Raw genomic sequence first — 17,932 nt, 5'->3', positions numbered from 1 at the left:
TCAAACGTGTCATGCAACCGGAAAACAGCCTGCACAGAATTTGTCGAAACCGGAAATGATGCGACGTCGCCGCAGAACGTGATCACGCCCTTAGCGTAGTATGAGGTTTGACATCATGCGTTTCATAGCTGCCTGGCCCCTTTCACCAGGCCATTTAGGGCCCGAGCGAGCGCTTAACTTGCGGCACCAGGCCTTGATCGTGGTGTCGTTTGTGGCATCGCTCGCAAAGCGCGGTGGCGTTAGCGTCTTCTTGGCGGGGTAAAAGTCTCCCGCCAATATATGAAGCTTGCTCCTTGGGTGGTGAACGCCAGTGATGATATATTTGCCGGGCCTGCGAACGGCTGCTCCTGAGCTCACGCTGGCTTTGGACGAGTGGAGGGCAGATCAGGGCAAGGGCAGCTGACTGACATCAGGGGATTGAGTTTACCCCGAGACAGGCTCCAGAAACTCCTGAGAATTATATAGATAGCGCCGGTCGGCACTCTGAAGTCAGCAGTGCGCCCACTGCCTAGAATGTCTCGTTGATCGTAACAACCAGAATTACGCTGATCTTGATTGTCAGGTTAAACCGGCTTGGGCGGGCGGCTTGGGCTCGAGCCTGGGAGTCGACAGTATTCTTACGGTAGTTCAATAGATCACTTCTAGTAGTAGTGTTACCGGGAATTATTGCCTGACTTGCTGAGAGACGATCTTTCATACATGCAACTCGCCATTTTGACAGTCGAACATGTTCGCGAAATCTTGTGTGGCATACATGTGCTGCCTCATGCTGCGCAGAATGACATCCGCTGCCAACGCGACTCGAGTCCTCGGATCACCGTGCATCGGCTGACGTATACATCACTGGGTGATATGGGGATGATCTAAGGATATTTCTGTGGGAATTTCTCGAGCAGAGGCAGTGAGGATGATGTGCAACCGCTATGTCGCAGTCCAGAAGAATTGCCCCTTTAGGAAACGGGTTCAACTGTGGCGGGCGCCTTTCGGACGCCAACAACGTTAATGTACACAGCGGCGGCACTAGTGCATCCATTCAACGCCTTTGCTGTGAAAAGCTTGGCAAGCCAAGCGACGCATTCTCTCGCACTTTGTCTACAGCCAGCGCGTGGGTCAAATTGTGGACCCGTGCCTGAAGATCTCGTGGATTCTGGCAAACATCCTAAGAACGCAATGTCCAAACGCGGCTCAGGATCAGCACCGAATTCCCCATCGAAAAAGAGACCAAAGGTTACGCCTGGTCAGCCCAGTCTCCTCAGGTACTTCGGGACCCAGTCATCGCCATCGCCTTCTAGTCCATGGAAGGGACGGGTTTCCGTATCTCCCGCGGCGCCGTCTGGGAATACGAACAAGCAGCCATCCGACGATCACGCTCGCGGAACTAATTCTGCAGGTCTTGATGACGAATTGTATGCTTGGAAGCTGGCAGAACGCGATGGTCTTGATGCCAATACACTGAAGAAGCTCGAGGAAGATGCCAGTGCATCAAAGAAGCGCGAGGAGACTGCCGGCAAAGCAGGACCGTCGACGGCGATTTCCACAAATTCTGTTGAAATTATCGATGTCGACTCGTTTGAGAATGAAACAAATATCCGTGCGCCAGCTGCGTCTCCCAGACTACCGCAGCGTACTCGCAGCTCGTCTGAACTTCCAAGAGATATTGAAGCTCATGCAGGCCCATCCTCTGGTCCGTCTGAAGCTCCCGTCCCATTCTCCTTGGCTGGCTCTGTAACTGCTTCGATTCCAGAGACAAGTTACGGCTCTCTTTCGGTCGATCCCGCATCATTCGCCGTTCCTGACATCTGGCCTGTAACGACTCCGGTCGCTTACTCATTCCTCGCACATACTCTCGCAACCGTTTCTGGAACCCGCTCTCGTATTGCCATTTCGAACACTTTGACGAATTCCCTGCGGATCATTACGAAACAGCATCCGCCATCTCTTCTGCCAGCACTGTACCTCCTTTCGAATTCCCTATCACCACCGTATTCGCCCATCGAATTAGGATTAGGGCCATCCATCATCACGAAAGCAATTCAGCATGTTTCAGGTCTGACACCCGTGGCTTTACGACGACTGTATAACAAAACAGGAGATCCGGGTAATATTTCTGCATTTGCACCGTGAGTCATGAAGCTCATGCCCTTCCGTAAGGTGATGTGGCATTCGAGGCCAAGTCCAACGTCCGCACGTTGGTCCCGCACCCTCCGCTACTTATAACGGGAGTCTATGAATCTCTGCTGAAGATTGCCCACACAAAAGGGCAGGGAGCTACCAGTCAGAAGCAGAGAATCGTAGAGAAACTGCTTGTCGCTGCCAGAGGAGAGGAGACCCGGTTCCTCGTCCGCACACTATGTCAAAACTTGCGGGTTGGTGCCGTACGCAATTCTCTATTGACTGCCCTAAGCCGCGCGATGGCTCTCACTCCGCCACACAGTCTTATTTCATCCATTCCTCCGGACTCCCCTTATTATGTAACCCCAGAGCTACTAGCGCAAGTCAAACCGTTAGCTCCTGATACGAAGAAAAAGGCTGCCAACCCAGCAAGGGATAGCATCAACTCTATTTTCGCCAGCGCCGAGGCGCTGCTGAAGAGGATATACGTCCAGCATCCTAACTACGATCACATCGTGCAGGCGCTCCTCGAAGTTGGGCTGGACGGCTTGCGCGACCGTCTGCCGCTCACTGTGGGTAAGAAATTGAATAGAGCGCGTGCGGTCTATCATGGGCTGACCGGTCGCTAACAGGCGTCCCACTCCTGCCCACACTGGGGTCACCTACTCGGTCTCTTGATGAGATATATGACAGGCTTGGTCTGCTTCCGTTCAGTGCAGAATTCAAATATGATGGACAACGTGCCCAAATACATGCCTCAAGGCGTGATGGTACGAATATTTCTGTCCAAATTTTCTCGCGCCATTTGGAGGACATGACAGACAAGGTACGTGTGCAAATACAGCGTGCAGTGCACGCAGCTCACGGTAATTGCAGTATCCAGATGTCGTTTCTCTCATCCACGATATGTATCAAGCATCGTCTCAGATGGAATCCTTTATTATCGACTCAGAGATCGTGGCTATCAACCCGAGCGATGGAGGCATCAAATCATTCCAGGAACTCTCGAATCGTGCACGCAAAGGAGTTAAACTTGATGATGTTAAGGTTACCGTTTGCGTCTTCGCATTCGATGTCATGTACCTTAACGGACAGGGAAGTGGCTCGAGCTTCTGGCCTCCGGGGACTTCTGAGACTAATTGAACTACAGGTTCTACTAGAAAGACCCTTTCGAGAACGCAGAATGCTACTGAGGTCGAATATTTCACCGTTTACCTCCGACCGGAAGGATGCTGCCCGATTCAGCCATGTACAGAGCTGTGAGAGCGAAGGTGGCAGAGAAGCTTTGGAGGCATTTTGGCAGGTTGCATTGAATAGCCCTTGCGAGGGGCTCATGATTAAGGTAAGTTCATCATCACGTCGCGTTGCTATGGGCCCTCTCCTACCGTAATACATAGCTGCTCGATAGCGGCGATATCCTGGAGGAAGTGAGCCAGAAGGAGAAAACACGGCGTAAGCCGTTGCCCGCTACGTATGAGCCGGGTATATTTTCAAGTCCTTCGCGTCTATGTACGGCTTACTGAGGGCCGGTGCTCGCCTTTAGATAAGCGCACATCAGCGTGGTTGAAGCTCAAGAAGGACTATGTCACTGGCCTTGGAGATAGTCTCGATCTCGTACCTATCGGTGCCTGGCATGGCAACGGCCGGAAGGCGCAGTGGTGGAGCCCAATATTGCTTGCCGTGTGGGATCCTGATGCCGGCAAGCTGGTAGCTGTCTGCAAATGCATGTCAGGCGAGTCATTGAATCCAGGTAACACCCTTCGCGGTACATCACTGACTGGCCTTTGATTGGTCAGGCTTTACCGATGTGTTCTATAAGGTGAAATCAAGAAGTCCGTTTCCTCTTGATACCGCGGCTCACGTCAAACTACAGAGTTTGTCAGAGCGCTACCCGGAGAATTCTGATACTTGTTCTCCAGAGCCATTGTGGGAACCAGAGTGCGAGACCGGAGGTAGAGCGTCATGTTCGCGGTTAACCGAAGGCGCGCTGACATCATGCGTGTAGGCCTGAGACCAGAAGTGTTCTTCAAGCCGCAGGAAGTTTGGGAGATACGCGGAGCTGAGTGCGTTTTGATCGGCGTCGCGGTTGCGTCATTCTCCTAACAACTGTACAGCGTCACCGTAAGCCCCGTGTCTGTAGCTGCGCTGGGATTGGTAAACCCGAAGCGAGGGCTCAGTGTCAGGTTCCCCCGGTTCATGAGGATCAGAGAAGACAAGGGCCTCGAAGACGCGAGCACTCCAGGCTTTTTGGCAGACATGTATCGTAGGCAGCAGGCTACGGGTAAAGATCAAGCGGGTGCAGATGATGGGGAGTTGGTGGATGTGAGCGAAGAGTCATCTGTAGAGAAGAGTGGAGATGAAACATTATGAGCGCAACTTCATGAAATTGTATTCGTTTACAATCGTCAAGGGACTTGGACGATCCTACGCGTGAACATGAACGGTTGCCTCATTCGGCCGGTTGTCTTCCAGTTCGAACCGATCACTGGATCAGCGGTTCCGGTCTTCTTGGGTCAGGTGCCGCGTGCACAACGCGTCGTGCCTCAGCTGCTCTTCTGCTCCTGCGGACTTGATGATGCTCCTGCGGATTGCTGCAGCTGCGTCACTGGTATTCCAGGGCGTTCTCGTGTCAATTGCTAGGGAGACAGTCGAAGATGCAGGTGTGGACCTGACAGCATAATTATACTGCGATGGGCCTGTGTACTCATCTATCATGGCTGTATCAGCTATTTTTGCTAGGCGATTGGTCGACTTGTCTGCAACTAGCATAGGAACGATGGCTACTGTCTACCCAGCCGAACATGCAGCGCTAGCAGGTCCGTAGTTAGCAGTACACTTTACTTTCTGGCTGAAGGACGTAATAATCTCCAGGGGAGCCTTTCTCCTTACAGGAATATTATGCCAGGTTTGATCTCACAATCCTGACACTGTAGATGCATTCATCCGATCGCTATGCTCGCAGTTGCCACAACAATGGCTCCTTGACACTGCTGTTCATGCCGATCTCCCGGCATAGCCAGAATATAATGGCATCGCCCCACCGCTCAGCGTCCATCTCTGTCACAGGGGAGCATCCAGATGCCAGCCGTGCCCGGGTTGCCCTGGTCGGCAATGTGACCATCTTCAAGGACATCAACACGGCCCCTGACCTCGATGCGATCCAGTCTTGCTATCTGGCCAAGCATCCTGACGCACGCCGCTGGCTCCCGGGCCCGAAAGAACCTCACATTGTGAGTGCATTAAAGTTAAAGACTGCGCGAATGAAAGGCTGAGTGGTTGTTTCAGGCGTACTGGGCGAGATTCGACCCGCATGTACGTGTGAGATTGCGTCATGTTCTCGTTCGTCACTCAACGCTATGTTTCGCAGACCATCTACTACGTCGGAGGATTCGGCAGTCAGCATTACATTGGCTACGTACCTTTGGCTTTGTATCAGTCGGCTAGCCCGTCCGCCACTGACGAAGAATGGGCAGAGGTCATCATGGATTCTCAGGAGCATCTCAGGGAGTGGTAGCGGAACAATCTATCACGGGTCAATATGACTTGTACAACACTGACTACAATCTATGTCACATCTATGAGCGTGCACAGCGGCGAGTAGATCCGCATGAGTGTCAGCCGAATTCATTCGACCGAGATTCGTGTCACGATTGATTATCGTCCTCCCAGGCAACCGTGAGATAGACGTGCAGGAGGTGGTGCACAGCACCAAAAGGTGCTGTCGCGCAAAAGAGTTGAGCTCGATTCCGCTGTTGGCTGTGAGAGGTGGAGCGGGGCTCATCAAGCGCAACCGCGGGAGAACGAGCGTCACCCAGCGCAAATCATCGTGAGCAGCCGATCCACATTCCGCAGGCCTTCTCCCTCCTTCTTCACGTTCTCGCTCGTGTCCACGAAAGCACTTTGGAACGCTTCCTTGAGCCGCCCGCTGCGCAGGACATCCGGCCACTCTGTGTCTCTTGCATCCACGGCAATCTGCTTTTGCAGTAGCCAAAATGAACGAGCCAGCTCGAGTTTGACTTGAAGAGACATGTCCCTGTCTGATGCGTCTGAATGGGAGCGACTTTCGACGAGACGCAAGATCTCGGCAGACGAGATTGGAGGGAACTTGCGCAGGATCGTGTTCGAGGCTGCGTCTTTCGGCGGCGGTGCGTCGTTGCCATATACCTCGGCCTGCTTGCGGCGCGGCTGTGCTCTCGTTTGCGGGACAGCGCTGCTGCGCGTCTCTGTCAGGTAGCTTTTGCATAGCACGAGCCTGAACTGCAGCACGGGCATGGTTACGGGCAGTGCGGCGAGCAGAGAGGCAAGGTCCTTTGCGGGCAGCGCGAAGACGCGGCTGCTGGCTGCGTTAAGGAACATGGGAAGGTCGATCAGCGTCGTCGACGCGAGGTGGATCAGCTGTGCCATCGTCAGCGTCAGTGTATGTGGACTGGGTGTGTGTGGAGAGCGCACCAAGGTGAAGAGCCGGCTGCCCATCCGCTTGCGTTTTGAATCTGTCTGATGGAGACAGTGAAAGACGACGTCGAGTGGCGCGGCGATGTCCCACCTTGCGTTGCCCGCGCGCGGTAAGGGTATTTGCGAGAGGAGTAAGGGAGAATGTGAAGCTGTCACGCCGTATGATCAGCGTTGTGCTCGCCCTGTCATGAAGCGTGCGCACGTTGGCCACTCTGCTCGGCTAACATCTCGTCCTTCTCGAATAGACTCAGGAGCCAGTCGAGCACGCCCCATGCATGCTGGTCGACCGGACTGGGCAGCGACGCGTCCGCGTCCGACGATCCTCTGTCCGCTTTCCGCCTGCTCGATGCAAGGCTGCCTGGGTTTGTTCTTGGTATGGCGGCCGCATCGTCCTTACGCTGAAGGAAGCCCTCGTGAAGGACAGCCCAGCAGTCTCTGGCGTTCCGAATGCGAATAGACTCCCTCGCGATGAATGAGTCATCCTCTTCCCCTTGACCCCTGCTCGCACCTTTCCCTGCACGGTCGATCGTCTCGTACTGCGGAAAAGCATGTAACAGGGCGGCGGGCGTATTCGTGCCCGCGAACGCATGAAGGAGCCTGAGCGCGGCATCGCTCGCAGCCGGGGAAGGCGCGAGGGAGGCGTGCATCCTGCTCGGCTGGCCGGACTCCAATTTGGGGTGCGATGCGGTGTTTGGGTCTTCTGCGGGCGGGGGAGGGCGCAATGCTATGTACACGAGTTGACGGACATGCGGTCTGAGTATTGGTGGTCAGTTACACGAGAGAGGCATATGTCTGACGAGCTGCCGACTTGCCCAGATGGCCTGTACTTCGGAGACCGCAGTTGCTCTAACACGGCGATCCCTGCCTCGTATTGCCCTTCCTCGAAGCATGTGTCGACCAGGCCTCGTTGGTGAACGGGCATATCCCGCTCGACGTCGTCACAGTCGAGAGATGTGTTTTCGGCGGCCATGTTTTGCACAGCTGGATGAGATATAGGCACACGGCAGTTGGACGTCGAATGAGAAGACCAGTGTGGCCACAAGCAGTGCGGGAGGTACGCTGAAGACACGATCGGTCACACAGCACGTGCGGTGCGTCACAATCGCACAAAGACAAAGGTACAGTGCGGTCACTCTATTCGTATTCGCGGCTCGGTCACGATCACATATAAGTTATAATGTATAACATAGTATCGCACACAGTCAAAGGCTAGATAAATACAACTATCGGAACTATACGGTCATTCAACGAGACGGAGCAAAGGGAAAAGTCAACCCACGAGCTATGGTTACAGTGGAAGTAACATGGACGTTCATAATCGCGAAAACAACAACGTCGACAGCCTCGACGGAAACGCGCACCGAGTGCTCAACTGTTTCAGGTCGAAGGATTGGTATTAAGCTTGGTATAATCCTTCGCCGGAATCGTCGTCACCACCGTGCTCTTCCGGCGCCTCCCAGCCGGCCGACTCCCACTCCCTTCCTCCTGCCCAGATCTCCTCTTCTCCTTCTTATCTGACGGGCGCCTCACCCCGAGCTCCGCAGAGATCTCTTCTTGCGTGCGACCCGGACAGCAGTATACGCATCGACAGAGCGTATTGCCGTCCCGGTCGACCGCACTCCCGTTCATGAGCCAGATGAGGTGCTCGGCGAACTCGGCGGGCGAGCGGAAGTTGTTTACGGTACGAGAACCTGCGTGAGAGGGAGATAAAGATGAGGATCGAGGCGAGACACATAGAAGCGAGACTACGGACCGTACAAGTACGTGTCGTGCCTGGGGACATGTCGATCTTGCGTGTAATGAACCCAGAGGGTATACCCAACAGGAAATTCGAACAGGATAGAGGTTTTTGGATTACCACTCCCTGTCGAAACCGACGCGTCACTAATCCCGTCAAACTTCAGAAATGTGAAGACGACGCACATTGATCCCTTTGTCGCTTCACATCCTGCTCTACCACCTGTCTCGCAATCACCTCGCCGAGCTTCTTCCTCCAGTCCTTATCGTTCTCCTCGTTCTCACGTTCGTAATACCACACCTTTCCTTCTGCGTCGGGCTCGCGCGTGGTTTGGGGCGGTATGTTGTGGGGATCGGCATCGGTCGCCCTAGGTTCGAGCACGACGCCGACTGCTCCGCCCGAATACTGATAGGCGGAGTAGTAGGGCGTCTTTACGATGAGCCAGGAGCCTGACATGTTTGAAAATCACGGATGAGGCAGATGGGAGATGGTGGGAGGGATGCAAGATGTGATTAGGGCACGGCCACCATCAGTAAGTACTAGTACTGATCGGCTGAACGAATAACCGTGTCAAGGATGACTGATCGACTTCCTTTGAACCTCAAAAATGTCGCACACTTAGCCATTGCAGCTTACGCATCTGTATCCGAGCAGAGGACACTTCGTTGCGCGCATCGCCGAAGCGAGATGCGTCCAACCTATCGATGAGTCCAGACTTCCTACAGGTTTCAAACAGCACGAACTGAAACACAATTGAAAATGTATCAACCACTCTAGCCGTATGTGGAAGTGGGCAACTAATGTATCTGAGGTGTCTCTTCACTGCAATCTGAGCCTAAGAGTGAGTTGGTGCTGCGCAGCGAGCGACGAGGAGGCGTGATTCAGAAACGACGGGCATAGGCCGCATATAGCGCGTAACCGTGGATAGTTGTTGCCGTGGTACGCGGGCACTTCCTCGCACCGCTGTAATTATGTCTCTTCCGCACAGCTCTGCTCCCATGAACCCACTTGGTGGTCCGAACGAGCTGTGCAGCAAGTAGCGGAATGTACAGCAAAAGTCGAAACGGTCGCGAGCTTACCCATGCACATGAGCTGAGCGCCGAGCGCTAAACTTGTGCGAAATACCGGGCGTTGCCGGTAGCTCCTCTCTGCCCGAGACGACGAACGACCGGCGACGAGCAGAGCTCGCACTGCACGCCTCGGAACGCAATACAACACGTGTTAGCCCTCGGCAAAGCGTGTCAATGCTCGCCATCAGGAGCTGGCCCATCTCGATTGTTCGCAACTGTCGTGCGCCCATGTCGAGCTCTGTGTCTGTCTCCCAGGCGTCGTCGTCTGACACGCCCGGGGGAGGTCCCGTGGAGAGGTCGATCCGGGAGAAGGTAGGTGTGCTGGTGCTGTGCAGAGACGGTGTCGCTGGTCGCAGCATTAATTTCGCGTCGGTTGACGTTTTGTTTTCGCTTGCAGCTCACTTGCTTGCTCAGCCCGTCTGAGCTGAGCATTACCAATGACTCATGGCAGCATCGCCATCATGCCGCCATGAGAGCTCAAGGTGGCCCAACCGGGGAAACACGTACGTCATTCTCGTGCATCTCTGAAGCGCAATCTGCACTGCGCGGTTCATCTGGGCCGAAAACTCACGCTTGCTAACTTGACTCTGTGCTGGATCCAGACTTTTCCGTCCAGGTCGTTTCAGAGGAGTTCCGGGGCAAGGTGAGTCGCGGGCTGCGGCGCGTTTCCTGATATAAGCGTTTACTAATGTGCTGCATGGGCCGCGGCGCGGCACTAGACGACGATGCAGAGGCATCGCATGATCTACGCAGCCCTCTCGGAACAGTTGTCTCAGGGACTGCATGCGCTATCATTGAAGACAAAGACCCCTGAAGAACAGGAGAAGGCGGGGGCGTCGTGACCATACGATTGATTGTTTGAGATTTGTTGCCGCATGTTCAAGGTGATCTGTGCCCGTTATGATGATGTTTAGCGTGGCACAGGTGGTCACGCTCGCTAATGGGCGGAATACGATCGTTGTGCGCTTTATGTACGTCTAGCCAGAGTTCGCCACGGGGGAAATGCACTAGTTTGCTGATACTGGTCAGATAGTGATGAGTGTCCTTCCGTACCTAGCGGAGGTGTTGGTGAGATGGCTGAGCAATGTTCAATTCGAGAGAGTACCCCGGATTGCTCCGCGATTCGTGAGTGCTCGGCGCGTTGCAGACCCCGAATGGATTGACAAGATGGCTCTGCGATCAAATCGCTACTGATCCGCGACTCTCTCAATCAAAGAACATGACATCTGGGTGGGGATGAGACGAACGCTCGTCAATCTCGCGATACACCGAGGTTTGCCGAGGTCAGATCATCGTTTGTTGATCATGGCCATTATTGGATGTGGGTGCAGGCGGGTTGCTTTCAAATGAGAGAGAGTTGGTGCGATGATTAGTGCCTGTCATAGATGGTGATGTGCGGACTCATCGCGGCCACACGGTTACGGGCGATCGTTGTTGATGCTATCACAGCAGCATCATACTCATTGCGGTTTAGCACTTTATTGGCATCCCAATGAGGGCGCTGATTCGTGCAGTGGTAGGCGCGACGACACTGCTTTGGAGCACTGGCGGTTAAGCTGTCGGGTCTGGAGCACTCATCTGTTGATTGACAGGGCGGGCAAAGGACCGCGCTTGGGAGCGATGCACGTCGATGGACGGATGACAGCATCTAAGCGGGAATGGACAATATGGCCCACGGCCGTGAGGTGCCAGCCCCGGTATTGACGGCCGCGCTGGTTGTTCCCAGAGACGACGCTGGCTTGTGCTGTGGGCTCGTTGCTCAATCTGTGCCGCGATATCCCTACTGTGCCCGGCTCGATCATCACATCCGCATTTGTCACATCCTGAGGACGTGAATTTATCTTTGACAGTTCGCTGCGCGCGCCATAGGCGTTTCTCTCCACCGATAAATACTCCAACTTTCCTCCATGACCCGCCAACTCACTCCACTCTCCATACCTTGACTCCTCCATCGCCATGTCATCTCGCAAACCATCCGACTCCAGAGAACCCGAGCGGAGGCCTACTCTGCCTCCGATCCGCGAGCTTTTCGGCTGTAGGTGGCTCCCACCTCCAAAAAGTCACCGCAGCTGAGCCGTTGTTTTTCAGCGGAGCTTTCGCGAGGCGTGCCGGGGGGCCAGCAGCGACGCGACTCGTCCGCTGCCCAACACCCTCCTGCCGGTCAGGGAGCCCACGCTCAGCACGCGCCGCATGCTCCCGCGGGACAGCAGCCATATCCGTACAGTGTGCCGCCGCCACAATCCACCCAGAGGCAGCCCGTGCCTGGACAGGCGTCTGCTCCAATGTACGCGCCCCAGAGTACCATAGCCACCGGAAAGTTCCCGTATGGCGCGTCTCAGCAGTACCACCAGTCCGTCCCCATGGCTGGCTCCAGCAGCATGGGCACCGTCGGTGAATTGCCTGCTGGCGATAGAGTTTCCAAGTACGAATGCAGCTACTGCGGGAAGGGCTTCACACGCCCCAGTAGTCTCAAGGTAGGACGTTTTTCCCCGGACATGATCGGTGTCTGACTCGCTCAAACGCTGCAGATACATATCAACACCCACACCGGAGAGAAACGTAAGCATCCGCCCCGACTACTATTCTCCCGTAATAAGTGATCCGAACTTGTCGTCGTCTTCGTCACGATGTTAGCTTTCGCGTGCCCGTATGAGGGCTGCGGACGTAGGTTTAGCGTTCAGAGCAACATGCGCCGACACGCTCGCGTCCACGAGCGGGGTTCCCAGCCTGGTCCGGATGAAGATAGCCAAGAGGACGAAGAGGAGCCCGCAGAATCGTCCGCTGGAAAGAGCGGCCGCTAGAAGGAGTGCTGGCCCCGCTGAGGCGAGCGACATCCGCGCTTTGGGCCTGCGCTGACTGCAAAGTTCATCATTTGGAGGGGTCCAGCACTCGAGCGGATTAGAGTGGGCTTCGCGCCTGCACAAGTTTATTTTTACACATAACTTATTCTCTTTCATTCCATCGTTCGGCATTGTCTAGAGTTGCGCTCTCGCGTACGTATATTTATTGTCCCTGCTCATCCTCCTTAGACACAACACAGGGCTCGCCGTATTTATTCGCAATCTACTCATCCGCATACATACTACTACTAATCTCATTACACGATCCGCTTAACCTGTACTGCTATAAAGCACAATGTGTACCGTGAACGCGTATAACTGTGTACCCCCGATCTATGTCGAGAAAAACCCCGTTCGGCCACGAGATAATACCCTGTATGACGATTGCAAATCTAGGTCAATAAGTTACGCTACATGCAGCTCAACAGACACCATCAAGACAACTAGACGTCAAACGACGGCGCAAAATCCTACTAGGCGTCGCTGTCCGTATCCTCCGGCTTCGGGCCACCATGAGTGAGCCACGCCAGCTTTCTCAGCCTCCTGCGCTCCTCCTGGGCCTTGATCTGGTTACGGGTCAGCTTCTTCTTCTTCCTGATGACAGGCAACGCGGTGCCATCTCCGGGCGGCTTGTCCTCCGCCCCGCTTCCGGCAGGAGTGGCACTCGCCGAGGCAGCCGGTGTCTGCAGGCGCGAGCGCACAGGCGTGTTGGCACCGCTGCCTTTCGGAGACTTGAATGCGAACGCCTCCTCTACGACGGCAACCTTGCCCTTGTGCGTCATCCGGCCAGCCTCGACGTTCCATATCTCCGGACCTGGACAAGTGAAGTGGGGAAAAAAGGAATTTTTAGAGCCAGCTCAGCGAATCGGCACGTCAAGGATGCTGATGAACGTACACAATGCAGACACGAACTCCTCATTGTGAGAAATGATGACCTGGAGGTAACGTCGCCACGTCAGAGACGCTAGATAGCTCCGATCACGGAGGAGACGTACCACAGCGCCTGCCCAGTCACGAATGGCGACGGCCAGTCCACCCAATGCTTCACGGTCCAAAAAGTTACTCGGTTCGTCGAGCACACAGATCTAAAGACCACAGCAGAATGAGCAGGTAGCCAGACCCGACGAAAACTCATGCCGTACCTGAGGATTGTTCCAGAGACACGCAGCGATGACGAGCTTGATCTTCTGGCCTGTAAAAATACCAATCGGTACCCACGCTGGTCAGGAACAAGCATCATGCCTACCTCCAGAAAGACCAGATATCTCGTTGTACTGGGCGATATCTCCGTCCAGCCCAATATCCTCCAGATGTTTACGAACGATATGAGCCGACGTGTCACGTTGGCCTGCTCCTTCTCTCGAGGACTCCAAGTCATCAAACTGATGCACCAACTTTCCAAAGCCCTTCTGAAGCAATTCTTCCCTCGGTATCCAGCTGTTGAACTGATGATCCAGCCCTGGTGGCAGCCGCACGTTAGAGCAGATCTGTCAAACAGAGTTTGGGACGACTTACCACGCCACTTGATCTCATATTGTAAAGACTTCTTGAGCTTTTGCCTTCCCATGATCAGCTATGCAACGCACGTCAGTGATTATGTGATCCGGTGATGCGGATGACACCGACCTCTAGTTTGCGCCTTTGTCCGTTCCTTCCGACGAACTCGGTCTCTAGTAAAGCTTTATCCTCGTCTGTGAGGACGCGCGTTGCCTTCTCTAGGATCTCCCCTGCGTTCATGTATCAGACACACGTTCCGAAACGGAGATCAACTACACGAACTATCGTGGCCGTCCTGGAAACGCCACTGGATGTATTGAACCGGGGTCTTTTCAAGATGACGCTCTAATCATGCCATTATGAGTCGACTGACAGTGCCACATGAGCGAAAGCAAATACCAATATGGTGCGTTGCATGCTGAGAGACATATCCAATCCGAAGAGCAGGATGTTTGTATACAGTGCCCTCCTGCGGCTCTGTCTCTCCCTGCACAGCATGTCAGTTTTCCATGAAATTCTCCATAGCAAGATACACACCGTCAAAAGCTTGACAAGCGTGGACTTTCCAGCGCCATTAGGGCCTACGATGCCGACTCGGCTACCAGAACATCATCAGTCAGGACGCGCCCGGAGCACATGATAACAAAACAGATTGTTTCACCTCGAGAGCGACAATGCGCAGCTGGCATTGTAGAGACTCGGCGTGCTCCGTCCAGGATATGTGAAGGTGCAGTTTGTCATCTTGAGGATGGCGCGCGTATTGCTGCGCACGCCCATCAAGGACCCAGGAGGGGGGAAGGAGAACTTGACGGACGTTGCCGCAAGAGTGTAGTACGACTTGGCCTCTGGATGTTCCTCGACGAACGAGGACAAATTGCCCGGATAATACACCAACTGTACAATCCATCAGCGTTAACTGGGAACCAGCAGTTACAAGACTCAACCAACCTTTTTGGACTCGTAATGAATTATATCGGTCGTTACCGTATCAAGGAATCTGAGCGGTTGCGAATCAGCAACTGTCGGGCAACCATCTGCACTTACTTACCCCGAGTCGTGACTAATAATGAGACAAGTAACGTTCTTCTGGGCCATGAGGTATTGTTCGAGCCATTGTACAGATGCTCGGTCCAACTAGACGGTATTCAGTGCCGATGCTAACATGATTAGCCAGGATACTTACATGATTGGTAGGCTACATGCGCAGATGCGCCACTTTCGTCAGCACGTAATCAGGCAGATCAGCTCAAAGACCCACCTCGTCAAGTAACAGCAAATCAGCGTGGTAAAGCATCGCTCTGGCCAGCTCCAGCTTCATCTTCCAGCCGCCAGATAATCCGCCGACAATCTCGGCCTGTCTGCTATCATCAAAGCCAACTTCCAATAGCTGATCACGGATCTTCGACCGTGGAATACCAGCTAGGGCCTTATCTGAAACAACGACCGCACCGCTCAGCCTGAGCGCATCATCATGGACCGGAGCACGTACCTGACGCGATGAAGTCGATGACAGACAGCGAGATATTTTCGCCCTGGAGCGAGTGCTCGACCATGACGCATCGCAACTGATCCTGCGGAGGAAAGTTTTCCACCTTTCCATCGCGTAGCTGACGCATGAGCGTCGACTTTCCTGATCCATTCGTACCGAGTATTCCGTAGCGACGACCACGGATCAGGCGTAAGCGCGTGTGCGATAGCAGGAGGAGGGCGCCATATGCCAGCGAAAACTGGGTGTCGCACAGGAGTTCGCCCTCCTCTGAAGACCCATCGTCTGCTACTGCATACTTTGCCTACCGACGACTTCAATGACTGCAATACGCAAGCTCGTAGTCGATGCTTACCTTGTCGACAGCGTAGAAGTGTGAGCGGACGAGCTCTGCGAAGCTCGATGCGGCTTCGCTCCCGCCAGTGAACCAAGGCGCAAGGAATGAAGCGATGCAGCGTTTCCAGACCTCTGCATCCGAGAATCGTCTGTCGTGGACCAGATCGGCCGTCAAGTCTGCTTCAAACTCGAGAACAGCCTTTAGCAGAGGATGGCACGGGATACGCGGGCCGTTCGGATTTTTTGCAGAGATGACAGCAAGCTCGCCGGGCAGCAGGGTGAGCAGCGCAGACAGCACAGAAGACGATTCCGCTACGATGTCGCGGGGAGTTGGGGGAGCACCATCTTTGGACGCGCCGGACTTGAGGAGCGTGTTCAACGCTGTTTCTGCGAATGCGCGGACCTAGCCAACCCAGATAGCTCAGCAACAGTGATGGACTCGAGCGCATGGTCACGAACCTCAGGGAATGCCGCCCCCTTCGCAATCTTATCCACACCATCTACAAGAGGGCTCAAATACGTGGCAGCCACGTTCGGGTCCCGGACCAGCTTCACAAGGTTGTCAATGACAACGACCGTCCTCCGTTGCACTTCCATCGATCGGTCATTCAAGGCGCGAATCATTAGCGGGACAAGCACAGCCAGTGCCGGAGCGGTGACCTCGGCCACAAAGGTCGTTGAGGAGAGGGCCTTGATGCAGGCAGGGACGGAATCAGGGTTGGCCATGCACTTGACGAGAGACGGGATATGAGGGCTGAGATCGGGATTAGCGAGTGTGGAGCAGAGCGCTGTCGCGCATTTGATAGCAGCAGAAGACACCTGCAATGAAAGAGTCAAGTAAGATCGGAGTGTGATGGGTAGTGCGACTTACCTCCTGTTTCGTGTCATGCATCGCAGCCTCTACCTTCGGAATGGTAGTTCCAAGCTCATTCGCGACAGCGTCCCGAGCGGTAGTGGAGAAACTCTTGATAGAATCTAGTACGCCGACCTTCGTGCGCCATTTACCGCTGTCGAGGATGTCCTCCAGCGCTCGAAACAGCACTCGGGTAGACTCCGGCGGGTACAGCTTCAGGATGCCTTTGACGGCGGCGCTTGCCGCAGAACGAACCACATCTCCCTTGTCCATGTATAGGTCGAAGAGAGTGGGTAGCGAAGGCAGGAGCAATGGTGCAACGGGGGCACCAATGATAGTGCACATCGATTGGAAGGCGACAGCAGCAGATTCGCGCTCATAACCGGACTTCTTGTTTGTGGCGAATGCGTGTAGTGTGGACAGTATATTGGCATCGCTGGGGGCCGCTCAGAACAAGTACAATGCTTGAGTGCAAATTTTTTAATCTCACCTCAATGTTTCGAGACCAGCTTTGGATATCTCCCGGGCAAGGCGGTCAGCGGCGGCCTTTGCATCTTAACGTGTGAGTTAGCGAGCAAAGCCACCTCACAATCTGCATCGCTTACCTGGCGCTGTAGGGGCTGTGCGAAGTGCATCCAAGACAGGAGTAAAGCGAGATTCGAGAGCTGGAGAGACGGCGACAGGCGACATCGTGATTAGAGTGCAGCAGGCAGTCTGGAGAGAGGCTGGAGAATCTATCGAATTATCGTGGAGTCCTAGAGAGAAATGGATGGCTAGATGTACAGATGCAAAGTCTATGGAGAAGACAGTCGAGCAGACTGGTCGGTAGCCGGACGAGGAAGAGCTGGCAGAGGGCAGGACGCGAGATCTGTCAGAGTCCCAAATTTTTCCACATGTGATCGGCTTTCGGTGATGGCCTTTCGTAATTGCGACCCATCAAAATTGGCGGATTATTTATTGATCTCTTTCTCCTCCATAGCTGCCGAGAATATTGCTTATGCTCTCTGGAAGCTCAATGATGCCTTGTCAAGAACCTTCACGTCGGCAGAACGAAGTGAATCATCATGGAGATGTGTGCTGCCAGCGACGGAGCTTTCTGCTTGCAACAAGCCGGCTTGCCAGGCTGCCTGGATCGTCCACCTCTCTGGGCAGTAGGTCGCCTGCAATCGACCACGAATTCTAAAGTTGGAGGCTCCACGCTTGACACCACTGATGCTCATGCATGCATATGCCGAACAAACGCTCTCTTTGGGCAGGAGGTACCGGCTCGACGTAGTACCCCGTGGAGAAACCAACAACATTCGACCCGCTCCAAATGGTCTTCTCATCGGAGAGTGGCTCTTGCTCTCGTCACCGGTGTCGAGTAGCTTGCGCGGATAAAGCTGCTGAGTCCTTCGAACATCCTTCAGTTGTCCCTCGCTGATAGCACATATAGGGCTCATGAAACCTTAGGCTCATCTAGAGTGCGATGCGGTGTACATGTATGCCTGGCAGATTATTTGGATACGTTATAAATGACCTCTGATGACAGGATGGGTCCTCGTTGCT

General features: G+C 54.3%; 7 protein-coding genes across 7 annotated transcripts; 4 read left to right on the top strand and 3 right to left on the bottom strand.

Moving 5' to 3' along the window:
- Window positions 1–1,012: 1,012 nt before the first annotated feature.
- Window positions 1,013–4,543, top strand: LAESUDRAFT_723831 (ATP-dependent DNA ligase). The gene is made up of 11 exons (XM_040908488.1): window positions 1,013–2,098; window positions 2,152–2,688; window positions 2,745–2,938; window positions 2,989–3,207; window positions 3,263–3,454; window positions 3,510–3,594; window positions 3,656–3,844; window positions 3,909–3,931; window positions 3,986–4,064; window positions 4,118–4,175; window positions 4,227–4,543. The coding sequence occupies exons 1-11, from the start codon at window positions 1,171–1,173 to the stop codon at window positions 4,480–4,482; spliced, it is 2,760 nt and encodes a 919-aa protein (XP_040766072.1). The 5' UTR covers window positions 1,013–1,170; the 3' UTR covers window positions 4,483–4,543.
- Window positions 4,544–4,888: 345 nt separating this feature from the next.
- LAESUDRAFT_649305 (uncharacterized protein) lies at window positions 4,889–5,626 on the top strand (the record flags this gene model as incomplete). Its single annotated transcript, XM_040904165.1, has 5 exons — window positions 4,889–4,928; window positions 4,984–5,017; window positions 5,075–5,342; window positions 5,398–5,424; window positions 5,480–5,626. The coding sequence occupies 5 exons, from the start codon at window positions 4,889–4,891 to the stop codon at window positions 5,624–5,626; spliced, it is 516 nt and encodes a 171-aa protein (XP_040766071.1).
- Window positions 5,627–5,919: 293 nt separating this feature from the next.
- LAESUDRAFT_748862 (uncharacterized protein) lies at window positions 5,920–7,560 on the bottom strand (the record flags this gene model as incomplete). Its single annotated transcript, XM_040911534.1, has 4 exons — window positions 7,377–7,560; window positions 6,767–7,317; window positions 6,562–6,713; window positions 5,920–6,507 (listed from the first exon to the last, which is right to left on the bottom strand). Exons 1-4 carry the CDS (start codon window positions 7,532–7,534, stop codon window positions 5,920–5,922), a joined length of 1,449 nt encoding a protein of 482 aa, XP_040766070.1. The 5' UTR covers window positions 7,535–7,560.
- A 381-nt stretch (window positions 7,561–7,941) lies between these two features.
- Window positions 7,942–8,834, bottom strand: LAESUDRAFT_697177 (uncharacterized protein; the record flags this gene model as incomplete). Its single annotated transcript, XM_040906295.1, has 3 exons — window positions 8,488–8,834; window positions 8,318–8,428; window positions 7,942–8,255 (listed from the first exon to the last, which is right to left on the bottom strand). The coding sequence occupies exons 1-3, from the start codon at window positions 8,756–8,758 to the stop codon at window positions 7,942–7,944; spliced, it is 696 nt and encodes a 231-aa protein (XP_040766069.1). The 5' UTR covers window positions 8,759–8,834.
- A 683-nt stretch (window positions 8,835–9,517) lies between these two features.
- On the top strand, window positions 9,518–10,501 carry LAESUDRAFT_723825 (bola-domain-containing protein). The gene is made up of 6 exons (XM_040908487.1): window positions 9,518–9,684; window positions 9,770–9,875; window positions 9,975–10,015; window positions 10,092–10,343; window positions 10,375–10,376; window positions 10,406–10,501. Exons 1-4 carry the CDS (start codon window positions 9,547–9,549, stop codon window positions 10,212–10,214), a joined length of 408 nt encoding a protein of 135 aa, XP_040766068.1. The 5' UTR covers window positions 9,518–9,546; the 3' UTR covers window positions 10,215–10,343; window positions 10,375–10,376; window positions 10,406–10,501.
- Window positions 10,502–11,750: 1,249 nt separating this feature from the next.
- LAESUDRAFT_649197 (uncharacterized protein) lies at window positions 11,751–12,173 on the top strand (the record flags this gene model as incomplete). Its single annotated transcript, XM_040904159.1, has 3 exons — window positions 11,751–11,846; window positions 11,901–11,931; window positions 12,007–12,173. 3 exons carry the CDS (start codon window positions 11,751–11,753, stop codon window positions 12,171–12,173), a joined length of 294 nt encoding a protein of 97 aa, XP_040766067.1.
- Window positions 12,174–12,261: 88 nt separating this feature from the next.
- Window positions 12,262–17,250, bottom strand: LAESUDRAFT_723822 (uncharacterized protein). Its single transcript, XM_040908486.1, has 21 exons — window positions 16,990–17,250; window positions 16,875–16,938; window positions 16,403–16,820; window positions 15,991–16,350; window positions 15,551–15,934; window positions 15,199–15,499; window positions 14,968–15,140; window positions 14,893–14,904; window positions 14,758–14,843; window positions 14,658–14,706; window positions 14,371–14,603; window positions 14,247–14,307; window positions 14,109–14,196; window positions 13,992–14,054; window positions 13,839–13,939; window positions 13,728–13,785; window positions 13,459–13,671; window positions 13,355–13,404; window positions 13,208–13,297; window positions 13,108–13,147; window positions 12,262–13,026 (listed from the first exon to the last, which is right to left on the bottom strand). Exons 1-21 carry the CDS (start codon window positions 17,072–17,074, stop codon window positions 12,686–12,688), a joined length of 3,270 nt encoding a protein of 1,089 aa, XP_040766066.1. The 5' UTR covers window positions 17,075–17,250; the 3' UTR covers window positions 12,262–12,685.
- Between the last annotated feature and the right edge of the window lie 682 nt (window positions 17,251–17,932).

This window comes from Laetiporus sulphureus (genome assembly GCF_001632365.1).
Source record: "Laetiporus sulphureus 93-53 unplaced genomic scaffold LAESUscaffold_11, whole genome shotgun sequence".
In the NCBI taxonomy this organism is placed as follows: Eukaryota; Fungi; Basidiomycota; class Agaricomycetes; order Polyporales; family Laetiporaceae; genus Laetiporus; species Laetiporus sulphureus.
The sequence above is the reverse complement of the archived record's forward strand: the minus strand, read 5'-3'. Positions and strand labels throughout refer to the sequence as shown.